This window comes from Xyrauchen texanus, chromosome 38 (genome assembly GCF_025860055.1).
Source record: "Xyrauchen texanus isolate HMW12.3.18 chromosome 38, RBS_HiC_50CHRs, whole genome shotgun sequence".
Taxonomy (NCBI): Eukaryota; Metazoa; Chordata; class Actinopteri; order Cypriniformes; family Catostomidae; genus Xyrauchen; species Xyrauchen texanus.
This window is the reverse complement of record NC_068313.1, coordinates 8,917,675-8,937,872: the sequence shown is the minus strand read 5'-3', so window position 1 is coordinate 8,937,872 and position 20,198 is coordinate 8,917,675. Positions and strand designations below refer to the sequence as shown.

Below are 20,198 nucleotides of genomic sequence, written 5' to 3'. Positions count from 1 at the left end.
GAACACTTGGTGCTCTGAGCATCCCCTATTGTTTGTACTCTGACTGAACTCGTGGATGAAGATGGTGGAAATTTGAGACCATTTTTTCTGCTGGGGTTTTAAAAAAATTGCAATTTGTGAAATGTTTGTTGCTTATGAAAACTAGGGCAAGCTTAACTTTATGGATTATCTTTTTTTTTCTTTTTTTTTATACCTTGTATCCTTTTTTTTCCAGAAACAAAAAAAGAACACATGACTACATGGATTCATATTACTCAGACAGGTGGGCATCGGTTTCCAAATTTAAATGAAAAAAAAACAACAACAACAAAGCAATAAAATGCACAAGAAAATAATTAAAATCATAATGATCAAAATTATTGTTGAAAAATGAAAATCACTGAAAAAAAAAAAAGAAATAATCACTGATAGTTCAAGAAGTGGTGGTTAAATTTGATAAAAGCATGTGAAGATCTAAAAGTGTGTGTGTGTGTTGTGTGTTGTGTGTTGTGTGTTGTGTGTTGTGTGTTGTGTGTGTGTGTGTGTGTGTGTGTGTGTGTGTGTGTGTGTGTGTGTTGCAGGGATGGCCTGTGTTCGAGTGACTCCTCATCCAGGTAAATAAGCTGAGCTGAGAGACACCTGGATCAATAGCCACTCATGTGTTTAAATGGACGTGCCCATGGGACACGTATGTGTGTGTTTGTCAGCTCATGTCTCAGTAGAATTTATGAGGCTCAGATGTTGTGCAGGACAGTTGAGGATCACAGCTGCACACCCAGTTGTGTTTCAGAGCCCCCCCTTGTCCCTAGTGAATTTCTCTGGATAACACACACACACACACACACACACAGAGCCTCTCTGTCAGTGCTTTTGTTCTCTTTGAGCAGTGCTAATTAGACATAATGTATGTTAAGTCTGCTTAAGAACGCTGGTGTACATATTATTTAATAGTTTGAAAATAGACTAATAACTGTAACCTATCATTACATACTCCCATCATAGTCTTCACAAAATGGACTTAAATGTACGGATTATACGTAATATCAGGAATATTGCTCGAAAAGATGTTATTTGAAGTCTGACAGTAAAAAGAAATTTATTGTGAATTTGCTTTTTTATATATACCGTATATACCCGAATATAAGACGACACTGAATATAAGACGACCCCCCCATTTTCCAGACTTATTTTGTGGAAAAAAATAGATTTTTGTGGAAAAAATCTGGTTTTCAACAGAAAATAATTTTATTTGAAAATTCTAGTGATAATTCATTGAATAAACATTTTAACACCATTCATTAAATATTTGGATTAATTTGTCACAAAATAAAGTGCACTGTCAATGAGTTCAGAAATAAATGAATGAATAACCTTTTCACAAAAATGCAATAATTACGTGAGGCCTATGTATGCATGTAATTGTCGTACTGTGAAGATAAATAGAAAATAACATCTGCTTTTAATCAAACACATCTGACATTAAAGTCTTGAAACAAACCAAACTGTGGGGTTGCAATAAGAACAGCAGTGCAAATGGGCCTTTATGCTGCACATTAAACTAGGCCTATTCCTCACAGAGATCCCCTGCCTCGCTATGCTCACTCTGCTGTCATCACTATCATGATGCTCCACGAGCCCCTCCCACAGAATGTCATCCTCGCTCCCATCAAGGGCATTTGATATGCAGCATTTCTTAAATCCATGAATGATGCTCTCCTGGCATATGGCATCCCATGCTTGGAGGATCCAAGTACAGAGCAGATGCACTGCTGGCTTCTTAATTTTTCCAGTAGGCGTCAGTGAGTGATCGCCTGACAGAAGCCACTCAGTGTACCTCTTGCGCAGATTATCCTTGAATGGCTTGTTGACGACTACATCCAATACCTGTAGCTGGCTTGTCATCCCCCCCGGTATGATCACTAGATCACCGTTCATTTTCCGCAACTGAGTTTTGACGGGCTCCGTCAAGTGTCCGCGGAATGCATCCAAAACGAGCATATTTCTCTTCTTATGAAGCGCACCGCGGCGCCTGCCCCACACTACCTTAAGCCAGTCCACTACCAGGTCAGTGTCCATCCAGCCCTTTTCCTGGGCACGTACGATAATGCTAGCTGGCATCGTCTCCTTTGGCATAGTCTTGCGTTTCAAAATCACATATGGGGGGAGTTTGGTCCCATCAGCGAGACACGCCAACATTACAGTGATTCGGTTTTTTTCATTTCCAGTAGATCGCACAATAACTGATTTGTCCCCTTTCTTGGCAACAGTGACAGATGTTGGCATGTCAAAAAACACTGGTGTTTGGTCAGCATTCCCTATCTGATCCAGGGGGTATGAGTGAGTTTTCCTCAGTTTAAGCACATATCGCTGAAAAGACAGCAACTTTTCCTCGAAGTCTGAGGGCAAGCGCTGGGCCAGACTTGTTCTACGCCGCAGTGTCAGCCCTTTGCGCCGCATCATTCGTGTACACCACCCAGTGCTAGCATTGAATTCATTTGTCGGTATGTTCAGCTGCTTGGCTATCTCCAGAGCCCTCAGCCGAATGATTTCTCTTGTGATTGGCATCGCATCCTGACGTTTTTCTATCACATATTCATAGATTCTATCATCAAGTTCTACAAACTTGCCACTTTGAGGTCCACGGAAAGCTTTCCTTTGGCTGTTGGTATTTTTTAGTCGTTCTTTTTGTGCTCGCCACCTTCGAACGTTGCATTCTGTGACTCCAAATTTTTTGGCAGCTTTGCAATTATTAGATGATTCCGCCTCATTCACTATCATAAGTTTAAAGTTGGCGTCATAACTGTTTCGAACGTGTTGGTTTATTTGACCAACTTTTGAAGCGCGTTTCTCAAGATGATCTCTTGATCTCTCCATGGCGGCACTTTACTGTTTACTGTATTTAATTCATAACACTGTCACTAATTAATTAGCCTATCGTGTTGGCGCCCTCTACTGTTTCCCCCTGCTTTCTCCCTTTACCCCCGTGATTTTGTCTATATCGCGAATATAAGACGACCCCCCATTTTTCAGCCTATTTTTAGGACAAAAACCTCGTCTTATATTCGGGTATATACGGTAGTATCATTATTATTATTTGAAAATACCTGTACAGTATGTATAGGGTGAATACAGTTAGAGTGGGAGACTTTCTGATTATTTGATATTTGCATTGCTTTTTTATTTTTTATTTTTAAATATGAGCCAAATGGCTACATACTCTTCTATGATCTGGAATATGATCTTGATCTTATATGATCCTAAGTCTATGAACGTAATGCTGATTTGTAGTAATGGAGGAATATACACATAATGATAGATCATTCAGCTCCCTACATTTCGAGTAAATAATTTGCATATGTGACTAAAATTCTCACTTTGCAACTTAAATATGTATGTTATTAGCCAATTGCTAGTAAAAATTCTGATTTTACTCATCAGAGATTGAGTTGTGTAGTGGCGAAGAACTTAAGCTCTGTGATTCTTTTACTGAATAAGAAGCTGGATTCAGCCTCGTCTTTTACATCTTGTGTTTCATGAGTGAGCACTCTGAAGGAAATGTACCTTATTTGATTTCAGTGAGTCCAGAGATGTTGTGGATTGATGTGCATTTAACAACATCAACTCTGACTTGGATTAAACTTTTCCTCGGACTGTTTTCACAACACTCTTTGTCTTAGAGCATGGACCAGTAATGCGCCTATGCGACGTCTGTTAGAAGGTTGCAAAACTTAAGAGCTTGTAGATTTGAATTTGAGAATTTGTACAATAAATATTTGTAGGGATGCTCCAATACCACTTTTTTCTCTTCTGATCCGATTCCGATATCGGAAATCTCAGTATCGGCCGATACCGATCCCGGTCCGATACCCGTGTTGTTTTTTGCATAATCAGTTTAGAATATCTTTACATTATTGTGTGGAATTAATTGGGATTACTCTTTAATATGTAAAGAAACACAAACCTCTAACTACACATTATTTCAATATAAATGTATATTTTATTAAGAAACACTTAATTATTAACTAGTATACTGGATAAAGTAGCAGCAAAATTAACAGTAATTCCAGTCTAAGTGTACAGGAGAAAATAAACCATCTATTTTTTTGTTCAATTTAGTTATATGATATCAGTCCACTTTTCATTCACACAGTTATTTTTTGGAACCCATTCAACTTAAATATTTTTATTATATTTTTGTAATTTGTAAACTAATAATAATAATAAATTCTTATATTTATTAATATTGACTTTTAGAATTTTAAAAACAACAGTAATATTTCTCAGTCTTGCACCTTTAACTTTAAAACCCTCTGGCTTTTATTTTGACATTCTGAATTCTGCAGGAAGTCCTTTTTGTGTGTGGTTGTAGGCAAGCGCACAGTACTTTCATTCACTTCTTGTTCAAAAACTGGAAAAAATGCATATTATAAGTGAACCGAACTATTGAGCATCTTCATCTGAGAAGCTGTTCGTGAGTAGTGCTCAAATATTGCGCATCACTGTGAAGGCTAAAAATAGCCGCGAGTGTATCACCAGCATGTGCGTGAGTTTGTGTCAGCAGAGCAGCACCATTCACTAACACGCTGGCGTGGCGCATACTATATATTTACTTATTAAACACAGCCGTTTGTGATTCACAGAGCTATTGCACGTCTTCAAGTGGCTTTGAATAAAATGCACGAGTCATATGAACTGCTTTAAAGGTGTTTTTATGGTTCTTTTATGTCATTTTTGGAGCTTGACAGTAACTAACATGATTAACACACAGTATCGAATTTGGATCGGGCTCATCGTACCGATACCCGATCCGTCTAAAATCTTCAGTAATGGAGCCAATACCGATCCAGGTATCGAATCAGTGCATCCCTAAATATTTGTACATGTAAGTCAAGACACACTATGCAAGTAAATGTTTTCTTTTGCTTCATTTGTGTTTTGTGTGTCCAAAGAGAGCCACACACTAATTTCATGTATCCTTTAATATCCTTTCTGTTATTTACAGTGATCAAAAAGTAAAAAATAAACATTAATTCTAATCATACATTGCACGGATGAAGGAAACTTCTCCTTAATGTGCGCTGCACTCATTCAACTGTAAACCGTTGCTCGTGGAGCTGCCGTTACCTTAAAGAGACAGCACCAATTTAATAATTGTTCTGCATCTATGCAGTGGTTTGGTAATTGTTTAGTTTTTTAGTTTTTGTTTTGCAAGTAGTTTTATTATTATTTTGTAATATAATTATTAAATAATGATAATATGTTTAATTCTATTTTTATTATTTGGTTCCAACTTGTGAATATGCTCTTCTTGGTATGTTTAATCTTTTTTTTTTTTTCAGTTGCATGATGCTTGCATGTTGTCAAAAGTCTGGCCAATAAAAACTAAAATGTACTAGCCAGTGGTGATTCTTTCTCCATGTTTATTAAGGGTTGTCATTACACTTGACCATTTTCCCAGTTTACCTGTTTTCAACCTATATTATAAATTATATATTTCATATAAATACTTCCTGTTTTTGGCCCCCATAAATTATAAATATCCATTTCTCACTGAAACTCAAACACCCACACATCTTTGCCCTTTTGTGTCTCTCCTGAGCCCCTCCTGCTTTTTGCTGCATTCTGGCAGATGTGTCTTCTCCTGCGAAAGGTCAAATGAGTCTCCCTCCCCCTCTCTTCCCCCGCCACTATTTCTTCTGCATCCCTCCACCTTTCCCATCCTCCTCCTATTTCTCTTTCCTCTATCCTGAGACTGCATTTCTCTGAGGCTGAAACATTCTTCATAGGAGGGGAATACACCTAAGCACTGTTACTAAGCAGAAATCTACATGTGTGCATTTACCTGCATATACATGTGTCATATATTCAGTCACATATACACAGAGAGTAGTGAGTGTGTGTTGCTTTAACAGCACTGCAGTACTTTCACTCAATTAGGGGCATATTTTAGTGAGCTTGGAGTCTGGAACTAATTTGTTCTGATGACTGGAACCCCAATCAGCCACTACGGCACCCTTCCCTCCCCCATGTTCCCTCCGTTTCTCCGCACCTCTCCCCTCCATTAAGCAGTGGTTACATAATTCACCCCACAGTGCAGTCGCTTTATTTATACTGCGTGAAAGCAGAAAAACAGAGAATGAATGATTTTTTCCTACAGATCATTCACATTTGAATACTTGGCAAGCCATCAATCCCTGGCTATCCCTTTGTTTAACTCATACAAATGTTCGCACGCAACCTAGACCCCCTGCAGCATGCACTGGTATGCTCTTATGTGTGACATTAAATGGTGCATCACGGTAAATTTAACCAAGAGTGAGGACTTTCTACGAATGTAGCACAGAAAGTTTTATGTTCCCTCACTTTGTAATAATCACAGGCTGATTATATAACCTGCTGGTACATGTAAGGGAACAGCTACCATTTCGTTTTTTCTTTCCCCCTTTTCATTCATCCGTATTTCCCTCTTTTTTGATTTTCTCTTTCCTTGTTAGTGGTGTTTGTGAAGGCAAGCATCACTATTACAAATGCTGACATTATGATCACCTCACCCAAATTATTATTCTTCAGCACAACTCATTCTGTTTGTTGAGGAGAGGTGTGCTATAATTTTCTTAGTGATCAGACTTGCAACGTTTTTTATGTCCAAAGGACAATGTATACTTCTGCGTTAAACCTACAGCATATGCTACGCGTTGCTACTGCAAATATGACATGGCCTATGCCATAGCCTGATGTGCACTTCTCCATAAATGTAACAACACGTGGTGTCTACGCATACCACAACAGCTCTGATTGGTCCGCTTTATAACTACTGACCCTCTCCCATGATGATTGAAAAGATATCGGCGATGCTTCGCATTCTCTCCAAGATTATTTTAAGGCCTATGCGTCATATCACATTATATTTGGGCCAGTTTTAATCAGGAGCATCTATATATAATGTTTACAACATTATTAGTTTACTTGGTAGCTCACCTGATAGAGCGTTGGACTTTGAGCTTGACAGCCACAGTTCGAAACCAGCCAAAGACACACGAAAGTGGCATAGAAGTGACACAAAAGGAAGTTTTTCGAAGCAAATTAGAAAATAGAGACTGTTGTGCGTGAAAATCCCAGGAGATCAGCAGTTACAGAAATACTCAAACCAGCCCATCTGACACCAACAATCACGCCACGGTCCAATTCAATGAGATCACTTTTTTCCCCATTCTGATGGTTGATGTGAACATTAACTGATGCTCCTGACCCGTATCTGCCTGATTTGATGCATTTCACTGCTGCCACACAATTGGCTGATTAGATAATCACATGGATGATTGTTGGTGCCAGATGGGCTGGTTTGAGTATTTCTGTAACTGCTGATCTCCTGGGATTTTCACACACAACAGTCTCTAGAATTTACTCTGAATAGTGCCAAAAACAAAAAAACATCCAGTGAGGGGCAGTTCTTTAGAATTATCAAAAATAACTTCACAATTCTAAAAATCTTAATGATCCTTCATCTTATTGGTCATTTACTATATGCAGAATGTAATTTCATGTTCTTAACAGATTCTATTATAATCACCCTTTTACATTTAGTGTCCATGAACAAAATATGGAAACTCCATGTGTCTGTTTTGAATTTTTCTTCCTGTATCTCTCTGCAGTAAGAGAATAAAGAGGGCAGATAAGAGTGGTAAAGGCCTGAGGCACTTCTCCATGAAGGTGTGTGAGAAGGTACAAAAGAAAGGGACCACATCCTACAACGAGGTGGCCGATGAACTTGTGACCGATTTCACCCACGCAAGCAGCCTAATGCCTTCCGACTCGGTGAGTACCACGTCATGGTAGCGGCCAACGTTCATCTACCTTTTTTGGTTTCGTTTTTTTAGTTGAAATTTGTTGTTGTTTTTATGTGAAGGTAGTTCAAATGTTTTTTTTTTCTTAATGGGATATTGCTGGTCAGACTTGAACCTGTCTCCCCTGTATGAGCACCAAAGCTCAACGTGTGCGACATATGTTATAACTTTTGCGCCACAGCTCAGTTACTTTTCAGAGCCGCCAGTCACTGAGCTTTTAAAAGTCTTAATGCATTGAGTTGAATCATCTTTACTGTAAACACCATTGCCATTTACTTTTTTTTTTTCTTCTTTTTTTTTACTAATTCTCTCTGATCAGTCTTTTATGAAAAATGCATGCAGTTGGCGTTACACCTCAACTTAATGTTACTCAGCAAATAAAACAGAGCTGAGCATTTAAAAACAATGCTCTTCAAGTTCTTCCTGCTGCAATATGAGCTGTAATTTATCTGACTGTGGTTCAGGAAAAGTGGTGAGCACTTCCTGTGTTACTGCACAATCTCTACACCTCTTGTCTGGACACAGCCCAAAATCTGAGCTGAAACAGATAATCAGGATTGATCTTAGATATCTCTCTTATAAATGCAGTTGGGACCTTTAGTCTAAGATTGGTGCACAAGGACTGTTTCTACCTGGAGTGAGGGCATCTTGTAGTGAATACTTTCCGGTATTAATTCTGACAGTCCGTGTTTCCTAGGCTGAAGCTTTAATCTCTTGACCCCGGTGGAATGCTAAAAGGTGTAATTAAAAACGACTTAACTGCATAAGCAGGGGGTCAGGGGTTCCACTGGACATGGAGAGATTATTTCACACTTCGATGTGCTTTGTGACATTAATAGTGTGTGTTTGCGCACACAGCAGGTGTACGACCAGAAGAACATCCGCCGGCGTGTTTATGACGCGCTAAATGTGTTGATGGCCATGAACATCATCTCCAAAGAGAAGAAGGAGATTCGCTGGATCGGCCTCCCCACAAACTCAGCTCAAGAGTGCCGAAACCTAGAGGTGTGGGTTTGCGAGAGACAAATACACAAATTACTTTGCCAATGAACATGTTCACATGCACATCATTTTCCTTAATTCCGATGCCTTCATTCTGATAATTGAAAAAAGAAAATGGAAGAAGAAGAAAAAAAAAGATGTTAGGTAGAATGTTTACAACCGCATAGAATCACATCTCATAGAATCATGAATTACTTTTGTTTGGATATAATATACAATATACTTACAATTATAAAGGCATATTCTATTACAGTGGATATTCTGAATAAGGAGTCTGATTTAAAATGATTACAGGTAAATCCCTGCTGAAATATTTAGATTTCTAGTATTCTATATATTGTATTAACTGGGTAATAGCAATCGGGTTAGTGCATTTACAAGACATAATTGGAATAGACTAATTCTGATTAATTTCGCACAATGTTTTGTGCATTTAAGAGTTTTTTATATGCACAACCTCTGATTACTCTCACTAAGCCCACATTCACACTAATCCATTTTCAGTTTCCTAACATCATCACTTTCCAAAGTATCCAGTAATGGAGAGTGTTCGAAATGCTCCATTTTCAGTGGAAGAACAAAACACTGTTCGAGTGTGGATGGAGGCGTAAATGAAATTAAAGCTTTGCATGTAAATGCAACTTTTAGCTTATTCAATGTGCATGTGTCTATCCATTTACAAGGAAAACAAAAGTGTGTGTGTGTTTGTGAAAGAGAGAGAGAAGAGCCCTCTGACACCATCTGTTAGTGTCACATCTGTGGCAGCCTAACAGACAGAAGCAAAGGGTGAATGGAGGAGGATGATGGGGAGGAAGGGTTTAGGAGAAACAGAAGCCCACACACACATGTGAACACAACTCGTACACCTTCATGCAATGCTTTAAGCCATCTAGAGCTGTTATTTGTGTATTAATGCACTCACACACCTCTATAATTGTTAAACTATGGTGTAAAACAGTTAAGATCAGTGTCATCAAGGTATTATATATATATATATAACCCTTTTTACACTTTAGTTTTGGTGACATTAATTTGTGGGTGTGTGTCATTGCATTTCAGCTGGAAAAACTGAAGCGTTTAGAAAGAATCCGACAGAAAAGAGCCCAGCTAGAAGAGCTGATATTACAGGTTTGTACAACAGATGGTTTTGTGTGTTAGTGTGTATGTGTTTTGAAGGGCTGGGTCATATAGCCAAAAAATCTCAGATTTTTCAGCTTTTATGACAACATGCAATACTTTTTAATTAGAAGAACCATCATTTTAACCAAACAGTCATTATAGCCAAGTAGATCCACTATACAGTTAATAAAATACAGGAAAAATCTACTACAAATTAAATAAAAATAAAAAACACAGGAATATTTTGTAAATTGTATATATAATGCCATCAATTTTGCCACAATTTAACCATACAACACCAGCAAATATTTACTTAAATATTTTATAGCATGAAAAATGTGACAGGAGTACTTCCCTGAACTTTTGTAATGCCTATGAATCAAGTCCAAGTTTTTAGCTGCCACAAATCATGCCTTGCAGCATAAATCCTATCAACAGAATGCAACTCAAAATCCACTGAAATAATTTTGGTCCAGTTAGCATCATTGACACATAAACCAGCCTCAGTCCATCATCTCAGAGGAAGAGAAGAAAGGATGCTCAAAAAGACAGCAGATGAGAGGAAATAATCATATTAAGATTTGCCGGTTGTGGAAAATCAGCAGTCTTCAAATATTGATCCTTTTTTTTTCCCAGAAAGTAAGATAAGTTCCATCCATCTCCTGAGCCCAACACACACACACACACACACGGTCACACATAATCATTTACATTACTTTGTCCTGCAGTAAAGTATCCAACCCTGTCCGTATTGCATTTTAGCACATAAGCACTCAAAGTCTGTATTAGAGCGGAGCATAAGTGATGCATATTGCAATGCAGCCGATCAGAGCGATGAAGTCATAGATGTTTGGAGAGATCAGAAGAGGCCTTGATCCTGCTGGGTTATCGATCAAGACTCCAGGAGTGCTGCTGGAGCACTAAATGAAATGCATTGGCTTTGGCCAGCCCTCCCACATATCCTGAGATTGAAATGAGTTGGTGTTTGTTAGTGTTGAGATTACGCAAAGCTGTTTATTTATCAACATATTGACTGATTTAACAGTGAATGGGTCTGTGTATCTCTAAATGAAAATGCTGAAACAGTTTGTGTATACTTGTATTGATTTGTGTGTCTCTTCTTGCCGCTGAGCAGCAGATCGCGTTTAAGAATCTGGTACAGAGGAACCAGGCCAATGAAGCATCGTCCCATTCAACGCCCCCCCCAGGTTCCGTTATCCAACTTCCCTTCATCATTCTCAATACAGACATCCGCACCGTCATCGACTGCTCCATCTCTAGTGATAAGTACGATATTTCTCTCTCTGCCTTTTCATCTCGTTTTCTATGTTTGCTTGTGTTTCCCTTTATCTGCTGCCGAAATACCCTCCACTGATCCCATAATTCTAGATAAATGTTTAAATAAACAACAGTCAGTGCAGATAAAAGACAGAGCAACTTCTGCTCAACTTAAAGGGGTAGTCATATACATTTTATGAAGGTCCCCTTATTTGACCCTTTGACATGACCATTTTTCATCCTCTTTCTACTTCTACTTTTGTTGGATGATATATTGTCCCAGAAATAATTGCGATAAATGATATTATTGTAATTTTTAGACCATGGTATAATGAAAATATAATAGCATAATAATGCAAGTACACCCTTTCAAAGAGCAATTAACTTTTAATTCTTAACAAATTCAGACTTTGGAATTGGAATGTTGGGAAGGCCCCTCTCCATCTCCAACTGCAGTTTTTGATCCCAGCTCGGAAAACTGGATTAGATGGTTATGTTTTAGATGAGCTTTGAGGTTAGTTGTATTGCCACTTTTCGTTCCCATTGTATTTAAACAAAGTCGACATACCGGCTCATTCACATTAATGGGCTCCTCTCTCATTTGGCTTAATGCCAAAATGTGCCCACTCCGGAGCTGTGGAATGTGGCGGCTTTGAAACCAAGTCCATTTGGACTTATTCTTCCAAACTTTCTGGCTGGAATTATGCAGTCATCTGGAAAAACACCTACTAAAACATCTATTAGCCTCAAGTAACACGTAATCTTCTCCTGTTGCTGTCCGATCTGTGTGTGTGTGGAGGACTGTATAAATTGTACATATTGTATGGAAGCGTATTGCATTCACTTGAGAAAAAAAAATCTACTCTGTTTTTCTGAATTAACGACTTAATTATCTCAGAATTATGAGATAATTTTTCATTAAAAAAAATATTTTGTTCTGTTTTTCTGAATTAATGAGATCCCTCAAAATCCTGCCAGGAGCTCTATTTTAGCTGGATTGCATGGAAGTAAATATGTCCCGCCTTTCAAGTTTAATCCGGTTTTATTTTACTTTGGGTCTGAGATATTGGGAGATACTACGGAGCCCCCGAAGTGACCTGTGCAAAAAAAAAATCTAAGAGACTTTCGCGTGCGCACGTGATACTATGGCGTGCGCACGTGATACTATGGCGTGCGCACAAGAAACTATCGGGTGCGCACGAGAAACTATCACGTGCGCACGAGATACTTTCGCGTGCGCACGCGTTACAGTTTCCGGTGTGTGTATAGCTCTTTTCCGATTGCGTCATTGCCATCATTCATTTACTCAAAGATACTGAGAGCATGGATGCGCATGAATTTATAGAGATATATTTTAAACTTGGCCTTCAATACAAAGACATTACTGTCTATGACATTTGTAATACTGTCATGGCTGAGACACGCTTTGATCTTCCAAAGGACACTAATCAAGCAACAGACTTGTACTTGTACTTGCATTTAACACTAGAACTACCGGAATTCTAGAACTACTAGAATGGCCATAGTGGTCATTCTGACCGTTCATACTAGACTGTACCAAATGTCATGTCATATTTACATTCGAAACTTCTATTGAGGTTTTAGAATGAAGCTTCTAATGTCTGTCGTCATATTTTATGGCGTCATCACCCTAAAAATTTATTGAATAAAATAGAATAATATGGATCAAATGGAGCGCCAAGCGAATGCAGATAGTCCTACATAATACAATCTTTTTTTGTAATATATAATAGTGCTAGACTATACACATACATAGGCCTATATATATTATATATTAGCTGCTAGACTGCCCGGAAGGTGCGTGCCTCGCTTTGTGTTCAGCAAGTTTTTTCCACCACAGTGAAAAGGGTTTTGAAAGTCTAAACGCCAACAAACATGGATTGAGGCGGAATATTTCATTAGATAAAAACATGTTGTGAATTTTGGAAATTATTACATCTATCCTTTTTCAAAACATGTTGACTTTTGGACTTTACAACGCTCTGGAGTTATTGGAAATTGGAAACAATCCTATGCAGCCACCACTGGAATCAAAATCCATGAATAAATTAATCTGTTATATTAATAATAAACACCAGGACACAAAATTTTAATTCTAATGATTGTGAAAATGTATTAGTTCATCGACAACCACAGAACTTGCTATTGTAGCTAATTACAGATACAAATTTGATTATTTATATTAAATTATTCTCTTTGTAAAATAAAAACAAATCAATACAATAGCTTATAAAAACATCACCAAAGTGTATTTCAATGCATAGTAAAAACCTTAGACATGTATGAAACACATATAGGCCTAACCCAAAATGGCCAAAGCGGTTAATAAAGAATATGAACATTCGATAAACTGTGGAAAACTGATTTAGAAAGCAATATTTGTTTTACTGTGAGCAAAAATATCATGCTGTAAAACTATAATGAAAATAGTATGCTGTAAAATCATTATGAACGAATTCTCCTAAAAGTGGGCTCACTTGAACAAAAAAGGGGGCCCCCTTTTAGGAGAATAATTTAATATAAATAATCAAATTTGTATCTGTAATATGACGACAGACATATTCTAAAACCTCAATAGAAGTTTCGAATGTAAATATGACATGACATTTGGTACAGTCTAGTATGAACGGTCAGAATGACCACCATGGCCATTCTAGTAGTTCTAGAATTCCGGTAGTTCTTGTGTTAAATGCAAGTACAAGTCTGTTGCTTGATTAGTGTCCTTTGGAAGATCAAAGCGTGTCTCAGCCATGACAGTATTACAAATGTCATAGACAGTAATGTCTTTGTATTGAAGGCCAAGTTTAAAATATATCTCTATAAATTCATGCGCATCCATGCTCTCAGTATCTTTGAGTAAATGAATGATGGCAATGACGCAATCGGAAAAGAGCTATACACACACCGGAAACTGTAACGCGTGCGCACGCAAAAGTATCTTAGATTTTTTTTTTTGCACAGGTCACTTCAGGGGCTCCGTAGTATCTCCCAATGTCTCAGACCCAAAGTAAAATAAAACCGGATTAAAAAGAAAGGCGGGACATGTTTACTTCCATGCAATCCAGTTAAAATAGAGCTCCTGGCAGGATTTTGAGGGATCTCATTAATTCAGAAAAACAGAACAAAAACTTTTTTTCTATGAAAAATTATCTCGTAATTCTGAGATAATTAAGTCGTTTTTTTCTCAAGTGAATGCAATACACTTCCGTAATATTGTATAAATGGCTTACAGAGTAATAAGATGGGTGTACTGTGCTACTATATATATGACATAACTTACGATGCATGGATAGAGCAATTTTTTAACCGCAGAAGGTAGGGTTATTTCATTGCATTCTATTTATCTGACCTTTATGACACAACCATTTTGGTGTTTCTACACTAGTGGGTGCATAATATAATTTTTTAATACATGGACCAACATAAAATACATGAACTTGGTTTGAATGCTATTTTAGATTTGGAACTCTAAATCTAAAAACAAAAAACTATTTTTTTAATTTTTATTCACGTACCCCCATCATCATCATCTCCCGTTCCCCCAGGTGTACACATACCTAATTTTGGGAAACACTGCACTAGGTAATGTGTAATTTGTCATGTTTAGTTTTTGCATTTATGACGCTAAAGCGCTAACACGCTATACGCACCATAATATGTGCAGATTATTTGAAAATTTAAGTATTTGGGTAGATTTGATTCTATTTGTAGACTAATTAAACAAAAAATACAAAACTAATTAAACAAAAACTAATTAAACAAAAAATCGCATTACATGTTCTAAGAAATTGTCTACGCGAATGATTGTAAAAAAACATGGCTGTTGTACAGTGATCTTTTTAGGCAGTTTCAAGGGAGTACTACTATAATGTAGACTTGCTTTTCCATTTAAATAATGTCATTTTTTTATCATGTTGCAGTGATGAGAGTATCATAATGACCATGTTTTTTGCGTTGTGGTAATGATAATTGGGATGTAAAATGTGTGCTACTGTCATGAAAATAATGTCACAATGTAAAAAATCTTAATGACTCTAAAAATAAGCTTCATTTTCTATATGCAAAATATAATTTCTTTACAGTATGCATACATAGCGTAGTGGCTAAAGCACAGGGCTGTTAATCAGAAGGTCACAGGTTCTAACCCCATGGCCAGCACCATTGTGTCCTTGAGCAAGGCACTTAACTCCAGGTTGCTCTGGGGGGATTGTCCCTGTAATAAGTGCACTGTAAGTCGCTTTGGATAAAAGCGTCTGCCAAATGCATAAATGTAAATGTAGTGTCCCTCAGCTGTATTTGCAACGAAGCAAGCTCAATTGTCATGTCATACTGGAGAAAAAAAAAAACTTTAGATTTTCTTATGCCAATGACTTCATTTCCAGCAACTTATCTCTAATGTATTCTTCCAAACAGGTGCGAATACCTCTTTAACTTTGACAACACATTTGAGATCCACGATGACGTTGAGATCCTGAAGCGAATGGGCATGTCTTTGGGGCTTGAGAACGGCACATGCTCCTTGGAGAACCTCATCATGGCCAAATCTCTTGTTCCCAAGTCCCTGGAAACTTATGTCACCAGTATGTATCTGCAAGACTCATTTTTTTTTTATGATTTTAAGACAGACAACTTATAAGGCCTTTATCACAGCTTTTCTCAGGGTTCTTAGGACTAGAGAATGTCTTTATCATGCATCGTCGGTCTGGACTCGATATTGGCCTTTCTCTTGACAAATATCTATTCCAACTCCCTGGCTATATCTTTCTGCAGTTACATGACAAGCCAAAACAAAATGATTAAAAGTGGCCTGCAGTGACTCTTCTGTGAGAGAAGCTCTCACAGAAGAGTCACTGCAGGCCACTTTTAATCATTTCACTGATGCAGCAAATGCCTGACTGCTCAAACATTACAACTATTCACAACAGACTTGCATTGTCAAATATTTTCTTTGTCTCAGCAAGAAAAATGACACCTTACTTCACTTCAGAAATGTTGATATACAGGATTTTTCTGCTCGCCACTCTCTCAAGCATAGTATGGTAGAAAATATTTCAGTAATTTTGTTGACAACATGAAATCTGCTGCCTTAAGTGTATCAATTCAAAGAAATACAGGCACTAAAAAACTACTAAAGAACATCCGAGTGACTGTCAGACGTTCAGCTAGGAAGCCTAAAGGTGTTTTCTTTTACTTTTTTCTTTTTACTGCTGTAACTCGGTATCAAAGAAACAAAATACAGACAGGTCTCAATGGCTAAGATACCTGTTAGATAGTTCCTTAGTCATATGGAAAGCAAAGTTATTTATTTTTATATAAAATTTTATTTTATAACATATTATTAAATATTTATATAATATATATTATAATTAAACTTATATAATATATATATATATATATATATATATATATATATATATATATATATATATATATATATATATATATATGTATATGTTATATTATGTTTAGTAAAGTTTATTATAATTTTATACAGTATTTTAAAACGTTAAATTAATTTATTATATAAAATAATTATATTATTTTCAAATATATTTTGAAACGCACAAAATTACATTGTCATGACTGGTACATTTTCTGAATTTAAAGAATTTTCTTTAGCAGGTGTGGCAAAAGTTCATGTTATGGAGGGGTGGTGGTGTAGTGGGCTACAAGCACATAATCGTTAATCAGAAGGTCGCTGGTTCGATCCCCACTTAACACCAGGTTGCTCCGGATTGTCCCTGTAATAAGTGCACTGTATGTCGCTTTGGATAAAAGTGTCTGCCAAATGCATAAATGTAAATGTAATGTTGGACATTGGATGTCGGCTTGTAGAAAAACCACTGCTTCACCTTTAAATTGCATAGGTTTTATGTTTTACATTTGTAGACAAAATAGACCCTCATAAAAGTAACAAAAATAAATAAAATAAAAAGCAAATCCAGGTTGCAAATATTACCCCTTAACTCTTTCCCCGCCAGCGTTTTTTAAAAAAAGTTGCCAGCCACCGCCAGGGTTTTTGACGATTTTCGATAAATTTTAATGGCCCGCAGAATATTTTCTTCCATGAATATATGAAGATGCTATATATCACAATAAAGATCTGAGCCTCTGCTTTTAGGCAAAAAAAACGATTTTATTTTATCTTCATTTGTTCTTTTTTATTGCCACTTGAACAGAGGTCGGTTTTGTCAAAAAACAACATTTCAGACAAAAAGCTGAGAAAAAGGCATGTTTATGTCTGATATTTTGAGCTTCTCAATACTCCACTTCTTCATGTTTGAGACGATCGCAGTCTGTTTCTTTGATCAAAGAGTTGCGTACTCTTTCAAAACATGCGGAGGGGTCTTCCTTACCGTATAACACCTAAAACACGGAAACCCGGAAAATTCCGTGTTTGGCGGGGAAAGAGTTAAAGGAATAGTTCACCTAAAAATGAAAATGCTCTTATCATTTGCTCACCCTGATGTCATCCCAGATGTGTATGACTTTCTTTCATCTGCTGAACACAAATTAAGATTTTTAGAAGAATATTTCAGCTCTGTAGGTCCATAAAATGCAAGTGAATGATGGCCAGGAATTTGAAGCTCCAAAAAGGAGATAAGGCAGCATAAACGTAATCCATAAGACTTCAGTGGTTTAATCAATGTCTTCTGAAGTGATCCAGTTTAATGTAAAGGTTTCTGACACTGGTTGAAATGTTTCCTTAATTACAGTTTTATTTATTTATTTATTTATTTTTTGTCTCAACAGGCTTGGCCAGAAACACCAACAGAACACCTCTCAGTCTCAGAAGGTATGTTTACTACAATCTAGTGTGGATGTTACAAAGTAGCACAACTGTGTAACATGTAAACATAGTAAAAGATGATTGAGAACATGATCTCCTCCCATTTTCCCTTGGAATATAAATACATGCAGGACATGCTGAGTTGGGTAGACAGGCCAGCCCTCACCCTCCCAAATATCCAGGACACTTTACTATAATTACTGTCAGCTTAAGCATTTGGGTTAATGTTCAAATAACCCCACCTCTCTCCACAGTCACAGCAGCACTGCCCCGTCACACACCTCCGAGTCCCGTGATCAAACGCCCAGCTCCTTTAACGAGGAAGAGGATGATGAAGATGATGAAGATGATGACAATCTTTCATCCCCAGAGTGAAGTTCAGCTCTGCAGGACATCGACCCTCTCTCTCTCTACGCTGGGACTGGATTCCCGAGCAGTGCTGGGGAGGAATGATACACAGGAAATAAGCTGCCCCTTTTCGTTATATTTTGATATTTTTAACTTCCTTCACGATCTCTCTCACTCTTCCTCTTTCCCAGTTTGCCACTATTTTTGTGGAGTTTTTGCATCTGGGAGAGACATTTTGCTTTATTTCTATGGTGCTTTTCCATGCTATCAGGCTAGCGAGCCGCAGGTCAGGCCATAGAGGAGAGCAATTAAGTGAAGGTTTGCAGATGTTTCATGACAGATCCTTAGTTAAACTTAGAGAATGTCATCTCAGCGTGCTTACTTTCTCTGCTTCCTTTCCAGAGGATTTTCAAATTCTTTCCGAAAATCTATTTATTTTGGTCATATTTGAATATGACGATATCAGCATAGTCCAGTGTGCTAGGGCAGCTTTATTTTCCTCTCTATGGGGATCGGAAAGCTTTCACCTGCTCTTACCTGTTCCTAGGAATTTACATCCTTACATTAAAAAAATTGAAAATGTTATTTTTTTTTAGAGATTGATTCAAAGTCATTTTGTTGTATTGCATAGTTTATTTCTTGAAATGTACTGCAGTAGTTGAAGGGAAATGTAATATTGATAGTCGACATCTGCTGTTCACTGTTGAGATGGATTAGAGCATGTTGCGTCTGGCTGTTTAAATGTGTGTGTTGGGAGATGTAGTGTGCATGTGTGCGTGGCGTGTGTGTGTGTGTGTGTGTGCGCGCGTGTGTGATTAATAAATAAATCTTGTTATGGCTCAGAGTGGCTGAAACAAAAACCACCCTGATCCACTCAGGTCAGCATTTTAAACAGACTCAACCCTACAGGATAACTAATATGACTTTTGGTTTGCAAATGTAACTGTATGTACTGTACATGTATATAAACATATAATTTTGGTTATCTGTGGTGTGTTCTGGTCTACCCAATTTTTGAAGGCATTAAAAGCAGAAGTATATGTTGTAAAATGCTGCATATTGGTTTACAATTTTTACAAATATAAAAAAAAATATTGTGTAATCATTTTATCAGTTGTACAAGTACCTGTAAGTGATGGATAAATTATTCTTTCTGGATTTGGTGAGGAATGTATACATTAATGAACTTGATTCTTCACTTCAGACAAAATGAACATTCGATGGAGCCACACTTAACTCATCCTCTATAAAGATAAGAGCTTCTATGAATAATAAAGAATAATATTTAAAGATGTATTGTAATGTTTACTCAATTTGAATTTGTAGGAGTTTTAAGTGTGTAAATGTAAATGATAATTTTTTTTTTTTTTTTTACCATATTCCATTGTGGTCCAAAGTTGCCATATGGGATTGTTATTTATTATTATTATTGTGGCTAGGGCTATGTTATGTAAAAAATAAAATAAAAGAAATATATTAGAACAAACTATGTGGCCCATAGAGCGTTAAAGTGTGATCAGACCTGATTAAGACGTTGTCTAGAAACGACATGAATCGAAGGATTCATGCATCTTCAGAACTTCAGATGTGTTTGATTTGGGGGATCACAAATAATATTTGAATATAATGTTTATATTAAATAATATTTAATAATGAATATTAATAAAGATCATTATTTTTAACCTAGAGGAGAACTGGACTAGTTAAAACGGGAATGTGTAACAAGAGTAATATCTCAATAACTATTAGGTTTTAAGTGGGAGACTCTGAAGTCAGCTGGAAGACGATTCTGTGATCCGATGAGACCAAAATGGAGC

The 20,198-nt window shown here is 37.1% G+C and overlaps 1 protein-coding gene across 8 annotated transcripts in view; it reads left to right on the top strand.

Annotated features, from left to right (window-relative positions):
- tfdp2 (transcription factor Dp-2) overlaps positions 1-19,366 on the top strand; it is a 76,940-nt gene extending 57,574 nt beyond the window's left edge. For 7 of the 8 annotated variants that reach the window (XM_052110047.1, XM_052110051.1, XM_052110050.1 and 4 more), the window contains 9 exons: positions 215-262; positions 561-593; positions 7,632-7,794; positions 8,682-8,828; positions 9,885-9,953; positions 11,080-11,231; positions 15,657-15,823; positions 17,997-18,039; positions 18,288-19,366. In XM_052110047.1, the coding sequence (XP_051966007.1) occupies positions 215-262; positions 561-593; positions 7,632-7,794; positions 8,682-8,828; positions 9,885-9,953; positions 11,080-11,231; positions 15,657-15,823; positions 17,997-18,039; positions 18,288-18,408 (943 nt within the window). In that variant the 3' untranslated portion in view covers positions 18,409-19,366. The remainder of the gene's footprint in view (positions 1-214; positions 263-560; positions 594-7,631; positions 7,795-8,681; positions 8,829-9,884; positions 9,954-11,079; positions 11,232-15,656; positions 15,824-17,996; positions 18,040-18,287) is intronic. The other variant, XM_052110045.1, reaches the window with a different exon arrangement.
- Positions 19,367-20,198: the final 832 nt, after the last annotated feature.